The following is a 27,796-nucleotide window of genomic DNA, read 5'->3' as shown; positions in this document are numbered from 1 at the left end:
ATCTGCTTTCAGAAACCACCAGCCCTGCCCTGGGGGCACCAGGACACGCTGCTCTTACCTGGAGGGGAACTGCAGAGAAGCAGGGAGGGGAGGTGACAATCCAGCTGGGAAGGGAGAGAGGTTATTGGGAATGGATGGGCACCATCGTGTCCCCTCCCATCCTGGGGAGAAAGGGGTGAGGCTGTATGAGACACGGCACAGAGCTCCTGAGCAGTGCCTGTGGCTTTCTGGGGAGCCCCAGGAACTAACTGTCCTCAGGACCTCTGTCCAGAGCCACCCCACAGGCACCCAACAAAGTCTGTTCAGCACCTTCCTCCACCCCACACCAAATGGCTATCTGCTCCAGCTGGTGCTCCTACAGCCTTTCCCCCTGCACCTCCCTCCCACCAGTCACTCCTGCCTGGGGCTCTTTCACTATTTAGCACGCAGCTTTCTGCCCAATGTTCCCCCCCCCAGTGCCCTACAGCGTTAACTCCTCCGCGCCCTCCACCCCAGACCTCCTGTCTGCTGCTCTCCTTGCACAGGACACAACACGGCTCTGTTCTTGGTTGCAACGGCTGCAGCAAAAACAATGAAGAGCGATGACAGCATTTGCATCACCTGCTGTCACTGCCCAGAAATGTTTCCCCATAGTGTGGACAGACCGACTCAGTCACAGCATTACTTAGGCATCCCATCCACAGCGTGCATGCTTTGCAAGGCAAACTCCCTCTGCCAGGCTGCTGTGGGATGGCATTAAAGGTCTTTGGTAGGAAGCCTTCCTCCCGCTGCTCGGGGGTCTCTACCCCTGCTCCTCTCAATCCTGGATCCCTCCTGGCTGACCTGGGGCTCTCCCTCTTGCCTCAATGTCTGCTGAAGTTCCTTGGAGGATGTGAATACTGAAGTCACCACTCCTTTCCCTGCCTCTCCAACACACAAGTTTATTTTCTTCAATGAAGAAACACCAGTGGAGAGGGGTTTACAGCTGGAGGCTCAAACCTGCAAGCAAACGCTGTTGTTTTTCTCCTCATGCTTTGTCTGCCTCGCAATTTGCCAGTTTTGGTCCCCATTGTACTGGAGAAGCTACCATCACTCTTGTCAGCATGGCCTCAATAATCTGTGGAGGGTAAAACTAATGCCTCTCTCACGTTGTACGTACTCAATAGATGCACCTTAAAAGAGGGCTGGTCTCCTCATTCCCTCTGCACTACAAGCTTGTCTTCAGGCCTGTATGAGTTGTCATGTTTGTATCCAGGCACACTGGGGAGATGCGTAACAAGTCTCCTCTCCTCAGGTCTCACTGGGAATGACGACCTGGTCACTCTAGCAGTTTAAACAGCAGTGGCAGGGTGTCTCCACAGGACTCCCTTGTCTTTGCCACATCTCCAGCTTTGGTGTCATCAAGAATCCCAGACTAATCTGCACCATGATGGATTTAGAAAAATAAAGAAAACAGTTTTACTAATAAATGTTGTCACACTGACCTCTTCCTCCAGATGTAATCTTCACTACACAGCATCTTCTCCAGGGCAAATCTGCACAGACGCTTCTCATGGCCCAAGCTGCATGCGACTTGGTGAGTAGGGCTAAGGGCATTTTCCCGGGCAGGGTGCATGCTGGCAGGAAAAAGAACTGGCTGACCCAGTTGAACAGAGCAGCCTACACAGCAGAACAACCTCTAGATGAAGGTGATTACGAGACCTGATTACTGGAGGTTTCAAAACACAGGTTACCATAACACCTGAAAAAACATGTTAATGCAGAGCGCGTAGAGTCTTGGTGCTTGGGGAAAAAAAAATAAATCTTAAACACACAGGAAGTTCATCAGAGCCGTGCATCTGATGAAGAACTGCAGAATCTGTTAATACGCACATAGGCAATTTTCCACTCAGCAAGAAGAGCAATAGATTGTACTTAAAAATGGGAGAAAGCAAAAGCAATCCAATGCTTGAAGTCCTCCCTTTGCTCGCCTCCTTACAGCAGAGAAACCTGAAACCAAGATAAAAAGCCTTTGCGGGCTCTTTGAAAAATGCAAACACACACTGGATCAGGAGAGGGTTTAAAGTGCACACTTTTATTTTCTATTACAAAGGCTAAAAGAAGCAAGTTTGTTTTTTTTTTTTTATTTAAGAACAGAAACAAAAATGTTGTTAAAACATCTACATTATTATCCTGATACTAGACCTTATGAAAGATACTAAGTTCTTTTTTAATAGTAAAGCGTGGTATTCTTAAATTATATTAATACAAAGACATATTAAAGGACTCGAAATCATTACTACCCAGCTCAGAACTGCAGCATCCCCTTGCTATCTTTTCCTTTCACTTGCTAAAACCCATCCATTTTTGACATACAGTTTCATACAAGCTAAGTAGGGTGTTTTTTGTTTGTTTTTTTTACTTCCCCCTGTAAAGGTCAGGTTAACTCCAACACCAGCATCACTTAAATCCCTGCCCCTACCAAAGGATTTGGGAAAAGATTTCCACTAAGTCCTTCAGCATTTAACAAGCTGATCTAAATCAAAGTCTTGACTCTGTGTGAGTGTGTGTCTGTGGTTATTTTACAGGATATGAGATTTTCTTCTAATGTTATAAAATTAAAATATCACTTCTGTTGTTAATAACCCTCGGATTTGGTTCTGTGCTGCAAAATTTTCTTTTCCCTCATGAATGAAGAAAAGAGAGAGTTATCACAGGGTCTTGTGAACGCACCACTAAAGCAGCCCTACAACTTGTGGTTTATCTGTTGTAGAGCCTTGAGCACTGAGCAGTTCTGCTGAGAGTACATAACTTGCCGAAGAAAACCATCTTTGGCTTGATAAAGCGAGCCTGGGAAGTCAAGTGTGAAGCTTCCCGCCTTTCACAATATCCCTTTAAATAATATAAGCAAAGCCTTATCATTAAAACTTTACTCGCTAGTTAGCAGTATAATACTCTTTCATTGAGATGGGACTGCGAGGGCATCCTAGGGGGTTTCAAAAGTGTGAACAGGGAAACCTGTCCCATCTCAAAATATATACCTACCTATATAAAACCCTCCCCTCTTTGCTATTGCCCTTTCCCTAACCCAAATAAAGTCTTCATATTTAAACTGGAGATGCTGCGTTTCCTGGCCCGAGTCCTTTTCCTTTACCCTCATTGAAAAGATTCCTTCGATACCACACACATATAATATTATATAGAGCGATATATTTAATACCTGTGTATATATGCTTCATGGGAGGGGTCACATATATACACACTAAAACAAGTCTGGTGACAAAGTACTGCAACACCACAGACCAGGTTATCATATCAGGGAAAACAAAAAGAGATACTTGACGCAAACCCCGTGACCGTGGGCCTCCCTCACCTCACGCACGCTCGCCCTCTCCCCGCCTCGGCCCCAGTCTGAACCTCTGAAGCCCTGCTGAGCAGCTCGGCTCTTATCGCAGAGATGGAGAGAGGGGACAGCGACCCACTCTGTAACCTAAACAAGTTATCGTATGAGAAATCACGGCGCAGCGAACGCTAGAGTCACACGAGAGATGCAGGTTTGTTTTAAACAGAAAAAACACATTCCAACATTCCCCGATCCAGAGTTGCTTCCCTGGTGACTGCCCAAGAAGAGCAGAACAAGATAACCCAGGAGCTGAAGCCTACTTCCTCTCCTGCCTCTCTGTTTATAAAGTTGACCAGTTGAGCACAAGGAGCACCAGGAGAAGGTACAATCTGGACAGCTACAGCAAAGGGCAGAGGAGAAAATACAGCACCTGACCACTCAAAAACTGCCATGTCTGATATTGCATTGGTCACTCTCTTTCCCCATAGCACTATGGATCCTTCCCCATCTTGTCTTTCTCCCCTCATGTGGGCAGAGATAGAAATAACCACTGCCACCTTCTCCCAATAAGCCACCTGTGTATCATCGGATGTCAGGGTCCTGGCCCCTTCCAGGCCAGATCTCAAGGTGCTGTACAGCTAGGAAGGGAAGCTCATACCAAACCAGTGATGGCCACCCACATTTTAAAGGAGAGCAAACAAGTTCAGAGGCACGTCCAGCTTACTTAGAGCACATAGTATCTCTGGAAAGACCCAAGACCAGCATGCAGCGCATGCAGCTCCTGGGCCGTAACTACCCCAGTGGAGCTGATGCACCTCCCTGGAGGCTGGTTTACAAAGGTGCCAGTTGCCCCCCCAGCATCTCCTGCATTTCCACATCTCTTGTGCTTCCGCATCCCATCTCTCTTGAAGCTGGGAACCCCAAGGATATGGGAGCAGGGAGGGAAAAGGGGGACCCAGCAATGCCAAAGCACCAAGCATTTCGCAGCCAGATCATATTTACCAAGGATACAGCCCTGTCAGCCCCAAGGGCTCTGAGCTTGCTGTCCTGGGAGACTCTGTATGAAAAAGACATCCCCTACGAAGGCTGGGAGGGAGATGTATTTCTGTTGGAGTGGATGGTGCCATCCATGCATGTAAAACTGCAGAGCGCACCTGGACTGCAGAAGAGAGAAAGAGAGGGAAGCTCAGGACATGACACACGTTTACTGCTTACAGGATGAGACCGCCAGAAAGGACAAGGCTGGCATACAGAGCAGTACTGCCTCTCACTGATGCCACTACAAAAGCCAAAACTCCTGGCCCAGAGCTCAGCATCACTGGTTCCCCGATCGTGGTGCCCATCAGGTGGGACAGGAGCAGGCGCATGGCTGGGTCCCACTGTACTGCTCACCCTCCACCGTGGTCCCTGCCCTGGGTCGCATCCTGGCTGCACTGCGTGTCCGCAAGCTCCCTGCCCCGGCTCCAAGGAGGAGGGGGCTGGACCTCTGGTGATGGTAAATACTCTTACAGCTGGATTCCCACCAGCAAAGCATTGTCTGTGCTGCTCCATGGTGTCCTTTTAAATGGGTCCCCACCCAGTTCTGGCAGTACAGGGAAAAATGCAGGGAAAAATATACTGTAAATAATCAGTAACACAGGCCATTTAAAGAGCAAGAAGGGAACCCCAATACCTCCCTCCTTCTCTTCAGGACACAAGGCAACACAGAAACACAGGCTCCTTTTGGTTACAGCCTTCCTCCTGACTGATAGAGCTGCATGGACTACAGTGATGCAGGGTGTGTCACAGTCTCCACTACACCTTCTAGATGGCTTCAGTCTTACTTGCACCGTTCACACCAGCCAAAAAACCAAACCAAAGCTACCCACCCTGAATACCTGTCGCACACCGGGAAAGGCATCTAATGAGGAGTCACCAGTTTGCTTTCTGGGTACAGTCAGCTGAAACAGTCTGAAGTCACCTACAATCCAGTTCCTGCTGCTGCAAGCAGTTTTATTACTTTGCTGCTTTTAGCTATGCTCTTTATACCAGATGGCTGTTACCCTCCTCAGCACCAGTTGATGCCTCAGGGCAATATATACAGCAGGAGCTTAAGCCTAGATGTTTTAAGCCAGATCTAGTGGTTTTCCTTCTTTTGCACCTCAATCCCTAATTCTTCTGGTACTGAACTCCCAGGAGAGCAGGCCGGCTGCAGCAGCGTAAGTGGGGCTTGCTCTGCAGCACTAAGAAAAGGAGCACGTGAACTTCACGGTCACCTTTTCACCAGATGTCTGGCCCTTTCTCTCAGCTTTGTCCTCTGGACCTCTGCAGCCACACTCCGAACTGAAGGGCTGGAGAATGACACAAGGAGGAATTCTCCAATTCGCAGCCCAGTACAGATTGGATTCATTCCTCTGAATGAAGGACAGCGAAAACAAAAAGATTGAGAGGAAGGAGAATTTGGGGGAAAGAAGAGTGAGAAGATGGATCACAAACTCAGTGAGCATGGTGTTCGCTGGCCAAGAATCAAATTCACTATTTCATTCACCACTAATAAATCATTGTCTCATAATCTTAAAATGAAAGAAAAGAAAAAGTTCTCTTTGCGAGACACAGATCTCGCTCTCCCTGCTACTGCCACTCTCGGAAAACCCACCCCACGTTTCTCCAACCGACAGGCTCCCGCCCACCCCTTACTATACGTCATCGCGCAATAGGAAGTTGTATTTCCCAAAGTCGTCATCCCTGGGGCAGAGCAGCATGTCCTTGCGGGCTTTGGCCAGTTTCTGTTTCAGCACCTCCCTCCGGTCTAGCCACTCCGTCAGCTCGTCCTGGCCGTGGGCGTAGCGACACTCCTCTCCTTCGGGGCAGGCCTTGCTCTTCTGGAACCTGCCAGCACAAGGAGCACGATCAGGAAGGCACCCCCAGGACAGAGTTTCGAGCTCCCTGTCTGGGATACTTGGTTGGGGCCCACCGACACATGCTGCGAACTCTCCTTTCTAAGGGTGAAGTGATTCTCCTACAAACCCATGTGCAGCCAGGGAAGGCAACACGGAGGCTGGGCGCAGAAACAAAGCCGCGGACAGAGCGATGTCTATGAGGGGATTTAGTGAACAGAACAAAACAACGCAAACTGGAACGGGACCAGCAGGGATGAGGAGAAACCACCACACAAGAGAGGAAATGCCAGGTAACAGCCACTAGAGACAGACCCTTCTCTCTAACCAAAATGGCATTTCTAACCATCACAAGCCTCCTGAAGACACCTCAAGGTGCTGATTCAGAGGGTGTGAGACATTCAAACCATTTAATAAAGCACGTGGGATTCCCCCAAGCATCAGGACAAGCAGAGTGTTCAGCATCCTGAGAGCTGAGAGCATCCTGGCCATGGAGAGCACAGGTGCAGACATGAAGCTCACTCTCCTTTTCTAAAGATATGTGCTTGGGAATGTATTTTTATCACTCAGTAGTGTGGCTGAGCACCTCTGGGATCCAACAGCAGCCTCACCGTTACCCAAACCTGTCACCTTGTCCCACTCCTGCAACCAGAAGTCCCTGGGGACTCTCTGAGAGGAGGAGGACATGGTGAAGGAGGAGGAGGAGGAGGAGGAGGGATGATGGAGGCCCTGGGCCTGCTGCCCTGTCCCTGCAGCAGCAGCACAGGAGGGAGACAAGGCAACGGTACCTTTCGCAGAGCCGGAATTCGCCCATGGGGAAGCGGTAACTCCAGCAGCTGGAGTCACTGTCCGAGGTGAAGACCTTCTCTTTGTGCTTCTCCGACTGGATGTGCTGCTGCCATTGCTTCTTGCTGTTGCTGTTCTTCCCGCAGAGCCAGCAGTGGTAGCCCATCTAACCGGTGCAGACAGGGCAAAGGGCCAGTCAGTGCATTAACAGTCACCCCCATCAGCCTTCCCTGTGCTGACACTGCCTCTCCCCCTCTCTTTCCAGAGCATCCTGGAAGCTCCACTCGGTCTACGACCTCCTGCACTTCCCTGCCACGTCATCTTCAGGGCATTGTGCCGCCACTAAGGGGGAGCAGAGGAGATGCTCTGTTGAGGTTTACCTACAACTCAAACGGGTTCAGAGAACAGGACAGCTCAGTTCACTGACGTGGTCCCCCTGCCCCTGCTGACGGCCCAGGTGGGGTCTGACTGCAAGGCCCCCAGGTGCACCGGCGAGGCAGGACTCTGCAGGAGAAGAAACTCTTAGACCAGCCACCACCCCTGGGCTAAGGGAACACATCTGCCTCTAGTCTTCCCAGGCCTCTGTGCTCCAGACCCAGCTCTTCTCCAACCTTCTCCCTCTGTTCTGACAGGCCAGCAATGGCTTTGCCAGCTTTCCCAGGAGCAGGCAGGAAGCAGGGGAGAAGCTGAGCCCACGCAAAAGGGAACCTAAGGTAGACTCCTACTGACTCGAGGATTAACAGAAAAGCCATTGCAGAGCCTTGCTGACCCCGGGTCAATCCCTTCCCGCCTCATCTCTGCTGCCCTTGTTGTGCTGCTCCAAGCTGTCCATCTAACCTACATTAGCACAGGCTCTTTCCCACAAGAGCAGGCAGTCCCTGCTAGCTCACACCTGGAGCACGGGAGAGGGGCGGGCTGTCAGCACCGAGGAGGAGGGATAAAGGACAAGAGAGCAGCTGATTACCATGATGTCAGCATAGTCGGTGGGCATCTGGATCTGTTTCTCCCCTTCTCGCGAGGTGAGCGGCGTCCCCTCTCCAGGCTTCCCAGGATTGTGTTTCTTTAGCCACATGTCATAGGTCTGCTGCATATCTAGTACTGCACAAAGGTGACCCGTGAAGTCACTCAGACAACCTCCCGCACTGTGCGCTAACTACGAGAAAAGGACGAACACTGGGGCAGCCCTTCCCTCCCCTCTCCAGTGCAGCAGCAGCTGCCGTCAGAGTGAAGACCTGTGCTCGGGAGGCCCAATGTCACTTGCCCAGATGAGAGCCCCGGGGAGAGAAACCAAATACACACCACACCGCCTGGCATGGGGGGTCTCTTCTATGAGTCAAGGGGCAACTGCGACAGCAGCTACACCAAGTATTCAGGAAGAAGGGAAAGTGCCCCAAGATCTCCGTGGACTTCACCCCACAAGGTGATTCTCCATCAGGCCTCATTCTGCTTGACCTCAGCAGATATCTCACTCCAGCCAGGGAGCTAAGGCAGGGGCTGGATTCAGATCTGTCCCCTCCCTCTAAGCCTAAGCTTCATCCTCAGCACTCGAGAGGTAGGAGAGCCCTTAAGCAAGCTGGCCACAGGAAGCACTGGGGAGGGGAGGAAGACCTAATAATAGCCTGCTCCAAGTTCAAAACCTGTCCGGAGGAGTGCAGTCGATGTCTCTTGGTGCTTGTGGTTTAAAACCAACTCAGCATACTAGTGGGAAGGGAAATTTTGGGTAGAAGCTTTGACTGCACATCTGTCTTTTCCAAGATCAGCTCCTGAGAGCAGCAATGGAAACATAAGTGTTTGCAGACACTGATGTGATGCTGTAAGTGCGATGCGTTAGTGATTTACTCCTCACTAAATGGGTAATTGAGGAACTCAAGGCAGTTGGGGATAATGAATGCAAATTCCCCCAAACTGAAACAACACTGTCATTTGAAGATTCACCTTCGTGTTTGAGCAAACACACCCAGACTGGTCTGATGTGCTTTAAACGCCTCAGCAACAAAATGAGTTGAACTGTAACAACTAACAGCGTTCGGCCCAGCAGAGAGAAAGATCCTCCATCCAAACACAAAGACTGAACAAATTCAGGGCAGGCCTGAAACCCTTCAGGCTTTCCAGCATCTCCCAACAGAACTAGCGGAGCACCTGGACAACTGGGCCTTGCAAAGAGCTTGCTGTTGGCCTGAAAAAACAAGGATTGCTGCCAGAGAGCTGGCAGTCCAAGTCATGGGCAACCACCCAGCTTTCCCTCAAAAGGTAAGCTGGGAGCCTGCATAATTAATTCCAGATAAGCTCCTCCACACGAGTACCACCCAACAATATTCTCATTCAGGATCTCAAATTCACCCCTTTGAATACAATGCCATGAGCAGGGAGTGCCACAGCCCAGGAGCAAGGGATATGAGCAGAAATGGGCAAGAAAGCCAAGGCAGATAAAAGACAGACAAGAAAGATACAGGAGCAGCTACAGGTCAGGACTGGTTCTTGGGCAGAGCTCCATACGGAGCCAGGCCTGGGACAGTACGGCAACTGGACGGACAGCACAGGGTGGACTCAAAGAGCTGCAGAAATGGAGGGCAGCAATGGAGCAGTGCAAGACACAGGACCAATGTGCACTAGTCCCAGAGCGAGGGACTCAAGATATATGTGCATGTTTAACAAAATAGCAGCTCTAAATTACTGTAGACAGACCTGCCCCATAATCCAATCTAAGCTCATGGTACCAGCTCCGCACAGCTCCATCTCTGTTGTCAAGAGTATGTCTTAAGAGAACCTGCATCCACTGCCCAAATGTCCTCTTCCCTCCTCCCAACCTCTCTGGCCCATGCTTCCCCCACTCACTTTTATTTTCCTTCATGAAGGTCCACATGTCTCTCTCCTCAGGACTGTGGGCGAAGGAGCAGTTGCCCACATACTGGCATTTCCTGCCATTTTGTGCATGGATACACAACTGTTAAAAGACAGAGCAAAATTTAGTATCTGCACAAACACTCTTTGCTAGACCACAAAGTGGATTTTCAGCTGGGACATTATATTGCACACAGGAGAGGTCGCAAACAGGGCACTTCACATGTCATTAACTCATGCTTCTTTTCCTCAAGCTCCTGATGACACAAAGGGTATGTTTTGCCTATAAACATGCAGGCAGCTCCATTCAGCACCTGGCCTCTCTCTCGTTGACATTTCCATAGGCAACTGGGTGCAGCTTTGCTTAGCACTGGCCCTGGGGAAGAGCAACCTGGATCGACCCAACAGTGTCTCCTGCTGGTCACATTGCTGGTCCCCAAAGGTGACTCATTCTCCAGCCATCTCCAAGCAGGTGAAGAGTGGCCTTACCGGTTGCTTAGACCACCACACTCGCGCGCGCACAACTTGACGTCCCAGCTACCAAGTCCTGCCAGCAGAGGAGGACAGCAGTGTGGAGACCAGCTGGCCCACACAAACTGGGGAGAAGAGATGACGCTGTTCCTCTCTGGCTGGGGTTGGGTGGGAGCTCAGGAACGCACACGCTCGTATGGCAACCTGCTTTGCTGCACAATCTGCGACTCACCTGCTGGCCTCGTCTCCTACTGCAGCAGCTGTAAATAACTCTTGCTCCCCTCCCCAGCTTCTAGCAACTGGCCTGCAACTGGAGAGCACTCAAGGCCTCACACGTGGCCTTGCGCTTGCCCATGGAGTAAAGGGCAGCAGATCCCATAGGGCAGGGGGAGAGGAGCTTCCTCCTTTCAGGGAGAAAGGAAAGGAGAGAGAGAGAGAAACTATCAGTCGCCATATTCAAGGCTGGGGTTGGAGGTTGGATAGCTGCAGTTTTCCTCACAGCACGTGGCTTTTTAGCTGAATTCTTAGTTTTGCTTTCAAAACACATCGTGAGCACATTTCACAATCTACAGCAGCACAGCCACAGCAAAGGCAGAGACGGGCTTCTCCCAAGCGCTCCATCTCACCTCTCACCCACATTGAGAAACCCTGACCTAAGGGGAGACTTAAATCTCATTCCCAAACCCTGTGCCAGCCCCTTCTTGAGAGGATGACTGCATTAACAGCAACATCAGAAACTCTCATACATGTGTAGAGTGGTTTAAAGGGGTGCTGCTCCTTTTCCTGCTCCACTCTTTTGCTGGATGTGTTTCGGATCTTGCTGCCATCAGTCTGTCCTTGCCTCCCACATCAGCCAACACGTGCCTGCCTCCCTGCCAGGTCTACAAGGGACCAGCCCTCAAAACACTGCACCACGGTGGGAGGGAAGGGGAATGGGCACCTGGCCGTGCCAGGCATAGGGCTTACATCATATTGCTGTGGGAAGTTGCGGATGGAAGGCAGTGGTCGGACAGACACCCATTTCTTCTTTGCTTTGGACATCACCAGCAGGACGCGACGTTCCTTCGTCCAACTAAAGAAGAGAGAATAAATCAAGAGAGGCAAAAGGAAGAGCAGAACAAGGTTTTGTTTTCCTCATAGACCCCTAAATATTGAGAGATGATCAGATTCTCCAGTCCAGCTTGCCCCTGCACTATCCAGCTGCTCTTAGACACATTACAACTGTGAAAGAAAAGCCACAAGAAGGGTGTTTTAGGAGGATTTCTCCCTGTACTTATCACATATTTCCTGGGGTATCTCTTCTCATAAAGCCACAAAAGTCTCCCCCAAGTCTCATATGGCATCACCATGGATTACTAAACAGCTACATTCCACCCTTCGACACAGCCAATGCTTGTGCAATCAGATCCATGAAAAATGTCTGGGAATATTTTCTGCTTGAAAGGTGCAGTAGAAATGCAAGTCATTACAAGCACTGTCTTATGCACAGGTGCCAGGAATGATTAATCCTGCAGCTCCAGCAAGTGATCACCAGGAGATACCCTGGGCAAAACCCCCAGCTCTGTTCAGCAGCTGCACAAAGAGGTGTTATCCTTCCCCTTCCAGGAAGTGATCCTCACCTGCTCACTTCCTCCAGCAACTGCTGCTTCTGTCTCTTTTTCATCAAAGGTCTTACATTTGCAGTAGGATGCTGGACTGTTCCCATAACACAAGCCAAAAAGGCAGTGAAATCCTATAAACCCTTCCATCCTATCCTGCCAGGCTGCCTGGGTGAGAGGTGCCACAGTTCCCGTGACTTCCCAGTTGATATTCCTCTTCTATCACACTGAACATCCTTACAGGCCCCAAGGAGCCAGGAGGTGAAAATGGACAAGACGTGCGTCAGAGAAGAGCAACCAAAGCAATAAAAAAGCCAAGGAAACTGATTTAAAAGGAAGCAGAATACCTTGAATCACTGCTAATAGTGACCTGACAGACATCTGCAAAGAGCTAGGAGTATAAAGAAGTGCAGAGGAGAACTATTTTAGTGATCTTGCTAAGAAGAAATGATAGCAACTGGGAAAAAAGGGAATTGTGGGAGCTGGACTGCATGCACCAGGAGTAACAGTCTGCACAATGCTGGCAGCAAATACAAACAGTAAAGAAGAGAGCTGGAAACTGGAAAACAGCTATCTGCAATGCTTCCTATAGTGACAAACACCCCAAGCAGTGAGAGGCTGCTAGGAAACCTTACAGCTTCTTCCAAAGAAGCCCTGGAGGAGGTAAGAGGAGAAATTCCTGCCCTTGAGGAGGGGTGGGGGAGAGAGAAGGTTGCATTGCTCACCAGTGGCGGGCTTTGGCACTACAGTACTTGAGGTCTTTATCTGGCTCCACCAGCTGCCCGTTCCTCCAGCACTGGCCACACACAAATTTCATCTGGAGGTCAAAGGTGCTTGACGTGGGAGCCCGGGGAGAAGCCTGGAGAAGAGAACCACAACCTCAGGCAAACAGAGCCAAAATGCACCCCCAAACTGCCACAGAGATGCTGGTGACTCCCCGCACAGCTGCGTGCCAGCGACAAGCCAGAATAAATCAGAGACGGTCCAGCTCTTCTTTGCCAGCATTAGCTGGTGGCCCGTCGAGATACCAGACAAGCAAAACCACCACTTGCTTCAGCATGATTTCCTGGGCTTTGACGTCTGGCCAAAAGCACAGCCAGCCTGGCAGCTTCAAGCACTGACCAGGCCTGGCTGCAAAACCCCTGCAGCATATCTCCATGTACAGGCAAGCTCTGCAAGACCTGCCCCAGCGCTTAATCCCTGCTTCCCCACAGGGAGGGCAATCCACATCCCCCTTGCTACCCATGGCGGGGAGCTCAGTCGCGCAGCTGAGAGAGCCCCCTTGGGAGGGTCCAGGCTGTGCCACAGCACAGGACCCACCACTCCAGCTTTTGGACCAAGAGGCTCATGTCATGTCTAGCATTTGACGCACTGAAGTCTGAGCTGGGTGCTCTTGTTAATACCCTTCAAAGCCATTTCTGGGCAGGTTTCCACCCCTCACAGTTCCTTTGCACTAAGCCTCACAGGCAGTTAATCATCATCTCTGGACAGAGGTACAACTGCCAAGGCACATATTTCATATCCTCTCAGCTGCTTAACTTCATTGGCCTTCTACCTGTCTCCTTGAGAAGGCTGTTTTGGGATTATGACTAACATATTGTGGAGGGAGAAAAAAAAAATGGAGCCAGTCCCATATCACTGCTGCCTTGTGTTTTCTGGGCAAATATCTGGAAAGGTGTTTACATTTTGTATCACCACTGGAAGACATGAGGCTGGTGTCTCCATTCATTTCCGAACCAAAGAGCAAACCTGACTGGACACTAGTGGCCTTGGGGCCAAGGAGTATGTGAGGGCACAAAGCAAGAACCTAAAAGAACACCCTGGTCATCGAGCCAACCATGAAGCACAAAGGTCACATACCAGTAGAACTGTTCTCTGACTGCTAACCTTCCCAGCTGCTGTGCTTTGACTTCTAACCCTGAGCATCTAGTAAGGAGCAGACAGGCAAACCACGTCCCCAAGGAGCAGGCTTCTCCCGGCAATTGATTAGCAGTAGCGTGGACCCTATGCGCATCCCTTGGCAAAGGGAAAACAGCAAGCACAGGTGGTGCAGATTCAAAGCATCTCCCAGGAAACATAAGCTATCGACTACCACTCTGCATCCTCCAGACCCAGTCTTTTGGAGAAGCAGAGTTGACATACAAAGGGTCCTCCATCTCTGTGAAAAGCTGACCAGAGAGCTGACCTTTGTGCTGACTACAAGAGGCCATCACTGCTCTGGATGTCCCAGAAAAAGACCCTTCCAGAGAGCCATCACCTCTCTTGAAAAGCAGCAGCGATTCTGGCCTACTCGCCTGCAGGACAGCCTTTCTGGTGGCATCCAGCTCATGACTTGTTCATCTGTCAGCTTTCACCAGTGCTGGTGACCACCAGGAACACATCAAAGCAGCTGGCTGCGGGATGAGCAGGGTTGAGACCTGACATATCACAGCAGGCAGTAAGGTGCCTCCCTCTCAGATGTGTGGCCTTTGAACAGTAGTTTTAATCTCCACTTGGTCTCCAAAAGAAATTATGCTAGAGCTCTCCACTGACCTACCAAACCTACAGGCCTAAGGTAACACAAGGGCTCTGCCGGCATGTTCTCCTTTATCAGCCCCATGCTATCTGCCATACAATCCTCCAGGCGACAGATCTCTCAGCACAGCCAGGAAGCTTGGCTCAAATCTACTGACCCAGCAAAAATAAAAATTGAGTGGCTCCAGAAGGCACAATAGATCAGAGATAAAGAAAGAAAATATTTCTCAGGTAATTTGGGTGATCTGGGCTGCTTTTTCCACAAATTCTTAACTAAAAGAAGCCCTGTGCATTTCTTCATCAGTCATGCAAACCGCCAGTCAATCCAGTGGGCATGTATGCTCCCAGGGGATTGGGAGCCAAGCAAAAAATCAAAGCTGCTGCTGTTGCTGCTACATGACTGTATTTGTAAAGGCAAGACACATACCTGGCAGGCTGCTGATAACCAACAGTGTGGAAATTAGTATCACATGAGGCTCTAGCAGATGAAGCCAGGCGAAATTGCCTCGAGCTGTGGCACCACCCCTTGCTATGAAGCCAGACAATATAGTGTTAGCTATGCACCATGGCAACCAAATAAATAAAAATCTTTGGCATGACAGCTCTCCACTTCAGGCTTTGCAGAAAGCAACAGCCTCAGCACGGCCACTCCTGTCTCCCAACTTCAGGAACCCCTCTCAGCGATACTGAAATGCTCTCTGGAGGAGCCATGTGCCTTGGGGGACTGTATGAGGAGCCCAGGTTACTCAGCCACCCAACCGAGTGAGCTGTACTTAGGTGCCAGTAGCCCTTATTAGACGCTTCCCTCTCCATACTTAAATTGCTAATTCTGCAGCCAGTTTTTATGGGGGTTCTGCAGCTGGCTAGTGGAGTAAAAACAGAATTGCTCTCAAAAACCAGAAAAAATGAAGGCTAAACCCCCTTAATTCCTAGGGATGTGATGGGAGGACACCCAGCTACCTACAACAGTCTCTCCTGCTGACTGCATCTTCAATCTGCAGCCACTGGGTTTACTCCTACAGCAGCCTCTACGGGGCCAAACTTGTGGGGCCAAGTGTGAGATCCCTGGCAGGTGTTCAGCAAGTAGTGTATCTTCACCTTCCACCTCTTGCTAAGTCTCCTGACCTGCACTGTCACAGCTGCTGGGTCCCTGTATGCTGCCTGCCTCTTTTTTGCACAACTGGATGGCCCCAGGTGCTAACTGAGTCCAACTGGCAGCTGTGACAAAACTGCAGCAAAATCCCTGGGAGCGACTTTGCTTCCGCTGACCAGAGGGCACCGGGCTGAGCGTGGATCACACGGAATGGGGGGAAGGAGGGGTCTGCTTTTACAGCACTCCTGAGAAGTTGTCTTTGCCAGGCAGCCAACTTCGAAAGCTGGAAGGATGCTGAGAAAACTCTGAGTCACGTTAGCCTGCTTGGATGGGAGAAAATAATGGCAAAAGTAAACATCTCTCAACTGCTATGTTAGTCCTGCCCCCGGGGTCTTTGGCAGCAAGCCAGTGTCTCATCCCGGAGCACAGCCCTCTGGCTGAGTACGTGCTGATGCCAAAGCCACGGTTTGCTATTGCAAACACATGCGTCTGACTGCCTTTGTCTCCCTGCACAGTGCCAGTGCCAGGCTGCCAATCCCTACAGACAACTGATGGTGCCGCTGGTAGGCACTTTCTGACTGTACCAACAAGGCTGCTGCTTTGCCTCCGCACAAATTGATGCCCTGGAAGGGTGGAGAGTGCAGTCCAGGTCTGTGACAGGTATTTGTAGGACACAACCAGACTTTGTCATTGGCCATCAGCCATAACACTGCCCATAGGGCCCAGAAACTGTAGCTCTCTGACCATCCCCTGACAGCTGATGTAGCAGGTGCCGGCATCTCTCTTCCTGATCCTCTGCCCCCTGCAAGCCACAAGAGCCAGAAATGAAACCCTCACTCAGCATCCAGATCCCACGTGCTTCAGAGGACATGGTCTGACCATGCCCGCTGAACAACTTGTCCTTCCAACAGCAGCACCTCCAGACAAAGGTGAATTTGAAGCTGCAAGGCTTACAGGAAAACATCTGTATTTTTTTTATCCCCAGATTATGCACAGAGAATGGCAAGACAGAGCTTCCTGGAAAATGCAGGCAGGTCCATAGCAGGCAGGACAGAACCAGGCACTAGACTTCACTCTCGCTGGGGCAGGGATTGCTGATATAAATCCAACTACTGTCACAAACTGACAAATTCATACTTCGTTTCCTCCACTGTAGAGATGCACGCAGCTGCCTCTGTCCCCACACCCGGTAGAAACAGATCATAGCCAGCTCTGTCTGCAGGGACCGTTCAGATCATCCAGGCTCAGTTCTCATATACTACAGGCTGTAGAAACCCGTCCTCTCAGCTTCCTGAGAGGCTGGAACATACTCCTTAAGCAAGTCAGACAGCTTTGGGAACTAGAGACCTTGGTTACTCTGGACTGCTGCTTCCCGTTCCTCTACCCCAACCATTTCAGACCACAACAGCAGAACAGGCCAGACAGGTATGTTGCCAAGCATCTCCTCAAAGATGGCTCCATCTCATGCAGCATAACCAGTACATAGGTGGACACAGAGCCCACTGCAAGTATCAATGCAGTCACCCACATCTTTCCTGTTGGGCTAACCCATGCCAGTCAGACCTGCTTTTCCCCAGCATCTGTGCCCTACAGCCTTCAGAACACTTCTGCTGGCCCATAATCTAGCCAAAAGAAGCTGCCACACACCATGTGAGTGACTCAGATCCCCTTCCTATAAAACACCTCCTCTGCGGGGTGCTCCCAGGCTGCAATCAGTGCTGGTCTCTGCAGAGGGATTCCTAGGTGAGAGGTCCCAAACCAAAGTGAAGCACCCTTGCTCTGACAGTAAAGCACAGGCCAAGGGATGGTGAGCTCAGGCCTCCACAACGGGAAAGCAAGCTGTCAAGTGGGAACAAAAAGGATTCACAATACTTTCCCCACCATTTTGCAGAGGAGGGAATTGCCCCTACACCCAAGAGCTTGCTAGGAGGCATGAAGTTTCTCATCTCATCAGACGTATCTTCTGAAAGTAATTAAAGAATAAAACCCTCCCTGTTCTAATGGCAAAACTGCTTTAGTTCAGCCTCAGGGCTGGGCTGAGAATCATCCACTGGGTGGGCTCTGCTCCTACACTACAGAACACCCCCTTGGTGGAAAAAAAAGGAAAAGACAGCACTACCTGTAGCCAACAGGTTCGAAGAAAGCAAACAAAGAGGTGCCCTTTGCTTATAACACACCTCTCCAGAGAAAGCTCTTGGCAGTGCTGGAGCATGCAGCCAGAGGCACGTTCTCCCACACTGAGAGACTGGTGGCACAAAGAGACGCAAAGCTCACAGCCTCCTCCTGGCAAAGCACCACTACGATCTCTGTCCAGCCTCAACAGCACCTGAGCTGCAAGTTCCACCCACTCCTGCATTTAGAGCAGTCCTGTGGGTCATGAGTCATTTCTTAGAGTCCTTCAAACTGCTGTATTGTCCCTTGGCCACTGAAGGGCAGCAGGACACCTTTGGTCCCCACTCTGTGTGGCCATGGGCCCCAAAGTCTCCCGATTTCACTAGCAAGGTGTCACAGGAAGCACCATCCTCTGTGCATTGCCCTCCCTGCTCTGGAAGCTTCACTCCACCACTGAACAGAACAGATAACAATGCTGCAAAACAAGGCACAAAGCTCATCACTAGCACTACAACCAGGAAAGCTCTCAGCTGTCCTCCTCCTCAATGGCTAGCCTGGGATCTGTCAGGTACAGCAGTGGGAGGAAAAGAGAGAAAGTGCTGGAACAGTTGGGATCAAAAACAGGCTGCAAGTGCTAGATGCACCTTACCATGCTGTTGGCTGGTTTGCTGGCATGTGCCTCCATCTGCTGCCAGTACTTCTTTGATTCCTGCACGATATCTTCGTGGGTCATTCCTGGGAACAAAAGGAGACAGGACTGAGCTACTCTGCTTTGGCCAAGAGAAGAGACAGGGGGAGTGGTTGCAGGACTTGCCACTTTGGGGCTTAGGAACCCCTGTGTGGCTGACAGCTCCCAACAGTCCCACTGGTAATGTCAGGACATGGGTTGTGAGGGGACCTACCACAGATTGTGTTAGGCTAAGGAAGCTCCTCTCTCCACACAAGCCAAATGAAAAGGGAAGAGTTCAGTCTCCCGGGGTCATTCAGACCTGGCATTCTGCTCAGGCTGTCTGCAAAGAACCCAGATGCTGCCTCCAAGATGATGATTCTTGACTAGGGGTCAAGACCTTGACCAAGGCTGTCCCCCAACACCACATCAACAGATCCTACCCAAGGCCCTAAGACAATGCTTTGTTACTGTTGATCTACTGTATATTGGAGTTCTTGCCACTAGCTTGGAAGATCACAGATATCCCACTGAGACATCTAGCACCTCCAAGACCCCAGAAGCTCACCTAATCTCTGCTGGAATTAAACAGCCTGTTACACACTTCAAGTTGAGGGGGCTGCCCATCAATCAATAGGTGAAGAGGAAAGTTGAAATTCAACACAAACACCAAGTACAACCAAGGTAGCAAGGAAAGACTGACAGCGCAAAACCAACAAAGGAACAGCTGCTAGTATGTAACCAGCAAGGAAAGATCTGCAAGGTTTCAGGAATCAGAAATGCAACATCAGACAACAACAAAAAGGGTTGGTCCGACCTTATCTAAGGAATTAGCTCCTGACCAACTTAAGTGCTGAGGGAACAGCCCCTGCCAGCACCAACCAGCTAGATGGGTGCTATGATTCTCAGAGCACTGAACAGCAAGAGAAAAGTACCTAAGAGTAGGAACTGTCTGGTCAATGTGAGGACTCTGTTACAAAAAAGGCCATGTTATTTAAGTGCTGTAAAGACCCAAAATAGCTGCCAAAACAAACTGAAGCAAGTATCTTGCAGTCAGCTGACTGTTGTAACAAGTGGGGTGCTGAGGATGGCCTTGATGCAGCACCCCCAGCACAGAGTTTGCAAAATTGCTTGCTTTGCTTTTGCCTATAGCTTGAAGTGAGGTGTTCCCCAGGCATGCCACATGGACATGATCTTTGATCTGGGAGCGAGCATGTTCCAGAACTTAAGGGCCAGCAAACACAAGTTTTCATCTCAGCTTAGGCTGTGTGTAACTTGGGCAAGTCACAGCATTCCTGACCTCAGTTTCCCCATCTGTGATTTCAGCTGTCCAGGTCCCTGCCAGACAACAATAATGCTGTTTGTACAGGGCTTGGACAGGATGAAAAGCATTCAGGGAAATTTACCATTCTTCAAGAACATTTGCTCAGGCTTCCAAAATGGCAGCTGCTGCATAGCTGGTACTACTCCCAGATCAGAGCTGTTTGTGGATTTTCTCCTTCTTAACCATTAATCCCAGAAGAAACTGTGTAGAGTTAGAAAAACTGCAACTCCCTCTTCCGTGTCCAAGTATTCCAGGGCTAGACACAACACTGATCTGCACTTTGGGGACAAAAATTATAAAGCTGGGGAAATCAAAGCAAAAAGTTAACGTGCTGCACTGGACCTATCAGAGAAAGGGCCAAAGTAGCTCCCATCTTCTCCATTCTGCACACCTGCACTGTGATCCTTGGGGTGCGGAACCAATGGCAGAAGCATATACAGCTCTTGTCAGAAAACTGAATTTCAAATTAAGTTCTTAGCAAGTGACTGCCTTCTTCCAGTCCCAGAAATCTCAACAAACTCAACAACACGGTCTAGAAATGTGGTGGTTGCAAAACCCACCCCTCCCAAATATGAAAGGATGTTTTCCAACACACCAGCTCTCCAAAGCATGAACTGTCTCAAAGAGATGATCTGGGAACTAAACAGCCCATGTATTGATTACTTAAAACATTTCAGCACCTTTTGCAACATTGTTAGTGAGGACAAAGACTGTGATTTCCACTGACAGAAGAAGATAGGAAGATCTGTCTGTGAAAAGCCACAGTGAACAAGAAAGCAGTCCTGCCTGTCCACATTTTCAGATCTTGGGCACCTTTACTCCACCAATACAATCCTTTATCCCCATGAACAAAGCCACAAGCTCTGTAAAAGCTCAAATGGCTGTGAAATGCAACAGCCCCTTGGTTTCAAATGCAAGCTGCTATGAATGATGCCCCCTTCCTATTCTTGCCAAGCAAATGGTGCCCAAATCAAACTCTCTGCTCCAAAGCTAAAGCATTCCCAGAGAATGGCAACAACTACCTTTCATCTCTGTTTCAGTAATGAGGGCTACACTTAAGAGAGGTAATAAACTACCACTCCACTCACAAGGAAAGCAGGCTCATATATAACACCCTGCAGAAAAAAAAAAAAGATGATGGCTCTCCCATTGTTGGAAAAGATGGGAATAAGCAAAAGGCTTACTGACCACCTCTGCAGCTAAACTCTTGGCTTGTGTGCTGGTTCATCTCCTCAGCTTCCCCTTTGGAAATCACTTCTTCAAGTAAAGAAGGCAAGAAGCAAAAAAATCAATCTAACCATTTCTTCTACAGGCTGAAGAGGAAGGAATTGGGAGGGAGGGAAGGAGGGAGCAAAGAAACTTTTTCTAAAAAAACCACCAAACCCACCACCAAAAATAAACCAACCATGGGGTGGAAAAAAAGCAAGGTGCTTGAATATTAGAGTGCCCAGAGTACTATAGGCAGTACCGTAAGCATGTAGGGCAGCAATGGCGGCCTACGGCTCACAGGCAACATGCTGTCTTAGAAACTCAGGTGGTGTAATTTTTTAATTTCCTGTGGCCACAAGTAAGTGAGGCCAAATGGGAAGAATCAAAGATGGCATTCGCCACAGTGTGCTACTTGTTCATCACTGTCCCTCATGAGCCAAGCCAAGGCCAAGGACTGCACTGAACTACAGAAACTAAAGAGGTTGCTCCCAATTACATCAAAGAATGGTAAGAAACATCCATAACATGCTTCCTCTTTGAAGTACTCCCATTACTGGGCTGGGTCTGGCACTAAACAAGACCCTGTGGTGAAAAAAAGATGTTGGTAGCATCATGGGTGGAACACCATCTACTCGGTTAACGGGAGAGCAGCGAGAGAAACCCTCCAACATATCAGAGAGAGAGCGGACTGAAAGTGCCAGATGCGGCAGTGTCATTATATGAGTGACCTGAATATAATTTGTGCAATAGCCTCTTCAGAGGCATGTCATCAAAGCCTTTTTGGGAAACACCAAGTATCTTGTCATTTCCCAGTCGGTGAATTTGTTTAGAGAAACTGGAAACGCACAGCCTTCCTTTATGTAACTGCTTTGTCACCTGCGCATGCTGCCATTCTCACTGCACCAGGCACTCAAGTCAGGGGCCCAATTGCTAATTAGGGTCTTGCACAGGATTTAAGTGCAAAACCCCTCTGGGGATTCAGCCCTACCTAATAAGCATTTCAACTTATGCAGCTGGTCCCAAGGAAAAGGCTTCCTGGTCTGCAAATTACAGTAATGCATGTAAAGGAACAAGGGCCAAATCATCTCACAGATGGCCCTCTTTTATGTGTCCCTGAGGAGACAGAGTAAGTATATACACAAGTGAGTGACAACTTCTAGTACTCCCAAATCACTCTCTTCCCCTCTCAGCTGGCCCCGGGTACACACTGGAAGAAACTCAGGTGTACACACCACCAGCCCTGCACCAAGTCACACTCACCTGAATATTGCTGCAGCAGCCAGACCTTGAGCTCGATGAAACTATGAGCGAAGTGGCAGCTGTCCTCGCGCAGGCAGCCATAACGCACTTCATGTCGGCACACGTCAAACTGGAAGTGCTCCTGGAACTGGCGGATCTTGGAGTATTTCAGGGAAGTGGAACGCACGATGTGGACCAGACACCTGCAGCCAGGCCAGAGAAACAGGAAGCACCAGAGGATCAAATCTTCACTCCCTCCTCCTTATATGTGACTTTCAGACATTTGACTGGGCAGTCAAAGGAGACAGAAAATCAACTCTGGGAGAGGCAGACTCCCCCTGGGAAAACCAAACCCCTGCCCTCCCACCCTATCAGCCCTAGGTAGGTATTTTCAATCTCCTCAGCCCATGGCTGATGCTCTGCTTAAGTCCAGAAATCAGACACATTTCAAAACATGCAACAAAGATACCAACTCCTCTGGCTCAGCAAGTCCCTAAGTCTCAGGTTGCCAGGAACCAGAAGGGGTTGTATTACTGTGTACTTGACATGTTTCTTACGCTTGTTTTCTTAAACATTCATTACCAGCCAGTCAGAGGCAGGATCCTCAGTTAGAGGATCTTTGGTTTGACCTTTATGTAAAGGCCAAGCTGAAAGGCAAATTAAGTCAATAGGAAACTCAGGCTGACTCCAAAGGGCTTTGCTGATGCCTGAAATCCCTCAGCACCAGGAGCAAACACACAGGGTGAAACATATAGTGCTATTTATCATGCTTTGAGCTGCCCTATGATTGAAACCCACAGGGAGGAAAGAAAGAGACCAGGGCCCTGGAGCTAAACTGGCTGGACTTGTGAGAGATTGCTCCCATCAGCACAAAAAACGTTCACTCACTTGTTGTCATGGAAGCTGTGTTTGGCAGATAGGTTGGAGCAGACAGATGGTGTATCCTTGGTCCCTTTGCTGATAATCCGGGGTTTGCTGTCAAAGCAAATCTGAGAAAAGAAGAATTAGCATGCTGGAAAAATCTTAGAGAGCAGTGAACCAGAGCCACTTCACTTAGAAGGGGAAGAACAAGAGCCAGCCTATTCTAATGTTCAAAGTTGGAAGAAGCCTGCTGAAAACTTTGTGGTAGGGCTTTAAAATAAAGCAAGCACAATTTTGGAAAAGCTTCTGGACAACATTTTTTGGATTATTCTCAATAGTATTTTCCATTGTGGTTGGAAAAATTTTGGTCAGAGCCACATATTCTTTTCCTGTTAGACAACAGAGCAAGAACAAGGGGGAAATGATGGGGAAAAATAAAAGAACAGCCAGTTCACAGCAAAGAACATGTCCCTTTACATGTACCACTGCCAGCGTGGGGAACTCTCTGCTGCAGAGCATCAAGACAGTACAAGCCAATCCTTAACTGTCCGACTCAGTGGCTCAGGACAGACATCAAGTGGGAATTTGTTGCATTACGGGGTTCTGACTTCTTAAGTAGCTGGGGCTAAACTACAATTCAAAGCAACATCTCAAGACAGAGGAGGAGACAGGTGATCCCATGAGGCTGTGTGCACCTGGTTCAGCTGCAGCGGTAAGGAGGAAAACTACCTCTCCTTTCTCCTACACAGCTGCATCCACTGCTCACTGCCCTCCTTGGAGCAGGGCACTGGCTGGGACATATAGAATCACAGAATCGTTTAAGTTGGAAAAGACCTTTAAGATCACTGAGTCCAACCATTAACCTAACACTGCCAAATCCACCACTAAACCATGTCTCCAAGCACCACATCTACATGACTTTTAAATACCTCCAGGGATGGTGACTCCACCACTTCCCTGGGCAGCCTGTTCCAATGCTTGATAACCCTTTCGGTGAAGAAATTTTCCCTAATATCCAATCTAAACCTCCCCTGGCACAACTTGAGGCCGTTTCCTCTCAATCACTTGTTACTTGAGAAAAGAGACTGCACCCCACCTCACTACAACCTCCTTTCAGGTAGTTGTAGAGAGCGGTAAGGTCTCCCCTCAGGCTCCTTTTCTCCAGACTACACAACCCCAGTTCCCTCAGCCGCTCCTCATAAGATTTGTGCTCTAGACCCTTCAACAGCTTTGTTGCCCTTCTTTGGACACACTCCAGCACCTCAATGTCTTTCTTGCAGTGAGGAGCCCAAAACTGAACACAGTATTCAAGGCGCAGCCTCACCAGTGCCGAGTACAGGAGGATGATCACTGCCCTAGTCCTGCTGGCCACACGACTTCTGACACAAGCCAAGATGCTATTGGCCTTCCTGGCCACCTGGGCACACTGCTGGCTCATATTCAGCCAGCTGTCAACCAACACCCCCAGGTCCTTTTCTACAGGGCAGCTTTCCAGATGCTCTTCCCCAAGCCTGTAGCATTGCATGGGGTTATTGTGACCCAAGCGCAGGACCTGGCACTTGGCCTTGTTGAACCTCATACAATTGGCCTTGGCCCATTGATCCAGCCTGTCCAGATCCCTCTGCAGAGCCTTCCTACCCTCCAGCAGATCAACACTCCCACCCAACTTGCTGTCATCTGCAAACTGACTGAGGGTGCCCTCGATCCCCTTATCCAGATCATTGATAAAGATATTAAACAGAACTGGCCCCAATACTGAGCCCTGCAGAACACCACTTGTGACCGGCCACCAACTGGATTTGACTCCATTCACCACCACTCTTTGTGCCCGGCCATCCAGCCAGTTTTTTACCCAGCAAAGAGCACGCCTGTCCAAGCCATGAGCAGCCAGTTTCTCCAGGAGAATGCTGGGGGAAATGGTGTCAAAGGCTTTACTAAAGTCTAGGTAGACAACATCCACAGCCTTTCACTCATCCACTAAGTGGGTGTGCCAGTTTTGGCTGGGATAGAGTTAATTTTCTTCATAGTAGCTGGTATGGGACTCCATTTTGGATTTGTGCTGAAAACAGTGTTGATAACACAGGGATGTTTTAGTTACTGCTGAGCAGTGCTTACACAGACTCAAGGCCTTTTCTGCTTCTCACACCACCCCACCAGCAAGTAGGCTGGGGATGCACAAGGAGTTGGGAGGGGACACAGCTAGGACAGCTGTCCCAAACTGGCCAAAGGGATATTCCATACCATATGATGTCATACTCAGCATACAAAGCTGAGGGAAGGAGGAAGGGGGTATGTTTGGAGTTATGGTGTTTTGTCTTCCCAAGTCGCTGTTATGCATGATGGACCCCTGCTTTCCTGGAGATGGCTGAACACCTGCCTGCCAGAGGGAGGTGGTGAATGAACTCCTTGGTTTGCTTTGTTTGCGTGCACAGCTTTCGCTTCACCTATTAAACTGTCTTTATCTCAACCCAGGAGTTTTCTCACTTTTACCTTTCTGATTCTCTACCCCATCCCACTGTGAGGGAGGTGACTGAGTGGCTGCTTTGCTGGCTAAGGTTAAACCACAACAGTGGGTCACTTTGTCATAGAATGAGATCACGTTAGTCAAGTAGGACCTGCCTTTCACAAACCCATGCTGACTGGGCCTGATCGCATGGTTGTCCCGTACATGCTGCATGATGGCACTCAGGATGATCTGCTCTATTAACCTTCCCTGGCACCAAGGTCAGACTGACAGGTCTGTAGTTCCTTGGATCCTCCTTCTGGCCCTTCCTGTAGATAGGCATCACATTTGCTAACCTCCACTCAACTGGGACCTCCTCAGCTAGCTAGGACTGCTGATAAATGATTGAAAGTAGCTTGGTGAGCACTTCCACCAGCTCCCTCAGTACCCTTGGGTGGATCCCATATGGCCCCATGGACTTGCGTGTGTCTAAGCAGTGCAGCAGGTCACTAACCATTTCCCCTTGGATTAAAAGGGTTTCATTCTGCTCTCTGTCCCTGCCTTCCAGCTCAAGGGGCTGGGTACCCTGAGAACAACTGGTCTTACTATTAAAGACTGAGGCAAAAAAGGTATTAAGTACCTCAGCCTCTTCCTCAGTCTTTGTCACTATGCTTCCCCCTGCATCCACTAAAGGATGGAGATTCTTCTTAGAGCTCCTTTTGTTGGTAATGTCTTTATAGGAACATTTTTTATTGTCTTTTACAGCAGTAGCCAGATTAAGTTCTAGTTGGGCTTTGGCCTTTCTAATTTTCTCCCTGCATACCTTCACAACATCCTTGTAGTCCTCCTGAGTTTCCTGCCCCTTCTTCCAAAGGTCATAAACTCTCCTTTTTTTCCTGAGTTCCAGCCAAAGCTCTCTGTTCAGCTAGGCTGGTCTCCTTCCCCACCAGCTCATCTTTCAGCACATGGGGACAGCCTGCTCCTGCACCTTTGAGATTTCCTTCTTGAAGAACATCCAGCCTTCCTGGACTCCTCTGCCCTTCAGGACTGCCTCCCAAGGGACTCTGTCAACCAGGCTCCTGAACAGGCCAAAGTCTGCCCTCTGAAGTCCAAGGTGGCAGCTCTGCTGACCCCTGTCCTTACTTCTCCAAGAATCTAAAACTATCACTTCCTGATCACTATGCCCAAGATGGCCTCCAATCACCACATCACCCACAAGTCCTTCTCTGTTCACAGACAACAAGACCAGCGGGGACCTTCCCTAGCTGGCTCACTCACAAGCTGTGTCAGGAAGTTATCTTCCACACACTCCAGGAACCTTCTAGACTGTTTCCTTTCCACTGTATTGTACTTCCAGCAGACATGTGGTAAGTTGAAGTCCCCCACAAGAAGAAGGGCTAGCGATTGTAAGACTTCTCCCAGCTGCTTATAGAATATTTCATCTGCCTCTTCATCCTGGTTGGGTGGTCCATAACAGACTCTCACCATGATATCTGCCTTGTTGGCTTTCCCTCTGATTCTCACCCATAAACACTCAACCCTACCATCACCATCATTAAGCTCTAGACAATCAAAACACTTCCTAACATATAGGGCTACTCCATCACCTCTCCTTCCTTGCCTATCCCTTCTGAAGAGTTTATAGCCATCCATTGCAGCACTCCAGTTGTGCGAGTCATCCCACCATGTTTCTGTGATGGAAACTATCAACATATCAATGGTCCAGATACACACTGAGGAGACGATGAAGAGTGCCTGCTCCCTCCCACCAGCTCTGTACCTCACAGAGGAAGGTGAAGATGCCCTGATGTTCCTTGAGGAGCTTGGCAATGGTGAGACTACTCTGCTTGATCCCACCTAGCGGGTCAAAGAGGAGGTCACGGTTGAGGGTCCCCTTCCTCTCCTCCGTCCACACGTCGATCTCTTCCTGGTGGTACGCGAAGGTGCAGTTATCCCCGTACTTACAGTCCTGCTTGTTAAGCATATCTACAAAGCAACAAACAGCACACACCACCACACAGGGAGGGCGTCCCAGTCAGAAACTAAACTCTCTCTCGTCTCCTCCCACTGCCCACACCTGACAAGGAGCTGAAAGCAAGAAAACACAGAGTTAAAGAAAAAAGAGAAGACATCTCCCCCCAGGTTTGCCTATACCAAGATATTCAGGAAAGCTAATGCAAACTACTGAATGGTGACAAGCTCAAGTAATGCTATCTGTTGTGGAAACTGTCTCAAAATGGAGGCCTGCATTAATTCAGTGCCTGGCCAGGGACAGACCACGATTTAACCAACCCCGTTTGAAGCCAATCCAGATTAAGTTCCCTTAGTGGCCCAGCACTAAGGAGCTCTGTTATCTTGGCTCTTGCAATCTCCCCACTCCACTAGGTACTTTGTCATGACACTGCCACAGGGACCAGTCTGGTCACATTGCGGAGGGATGGGCTGGAGCAAAGGAGCAGGC

At 49.5% G+C, this 27,796-nt stretch overlaps 1 protein-coding gene across 10 annotated transcripts in view; it reads right to left on the bottom strand.

Moving 5' to 3' along the window:
• Window positions 1-2,038: 2,038 nt before the first annotated feature.
• Window positions 2,039-27,796, bottom strand: part of ZC3H7B (zinc finger CCCH-type containing 7B) — a 51,768-nt gene continuing 26,010 nt past the window's right edge. For all 10 annotated transcript variants that reach the window (XM_049821614.1, XM_049821617.1, XM_049821618.1 and 7 more), the window contains exons 14-23: window positions 27,116-27,321; window positions 22,920-23,020; window positions 22,053-22,234; window positions 18,242-18,327; window positions 12,599-12,732; window positions 11,242-11,347; window positions 9,799-9,907; window positions 7,928-8,061; window positions 6,966-7,129; window positions 2,039-6,169 (exon numbers count right to left, since the gene is read on the bottom strand). In XM_049821614.1, coding sequence (XP_049677571.1) covers window positions 5,977-6,169; window positions 6,966-7,129; window positions 7,928-8,061; window positions 9,799-9,907; window positions 11,242-11,347; window positions 12,599-12,732; window positions 18,242-18,327; window positions 22,053-22,234; window positions 22,920-23,020; window positions 27,116-27,321 — 1,415 coding nt within the window. In that variant the 3' untranslated portion in view covers window positions 2,039-5,976. The remainder of the gene's footprint in view (window positions 6,170-6,965; window positions 7,130-7,927; window positions 8,062-9,798; window positions 9,908-11,241; window positions 11,348-12,598; window positions 12,733-18,241; window positions 18,328-22,052; window positions 22,235-22,919; window positions 23,021-27,115; window positions 27,322-27,796) is intronic.

This window comes from Accipiter gentilis, chromosome 18 (genome assembly GCF_929443795.1).
Source record: "Accipiter gentilis chromosome 18, bAccGen1.1, whole genome shotgun sequence".
In the NCBI taxonomy this organism is placed as follows: domain Eukaryota; kingdom Metazoa; phylum Chordata; class Aves; order Accipitriformes; family Accipitridae; genus Astur; species Astur gentilis.
The sequence above is the reverse complement of the archived record's forward strand: the minus strand, read 5'-3'. Positions and strand labels throughout refer to the sequence as shown.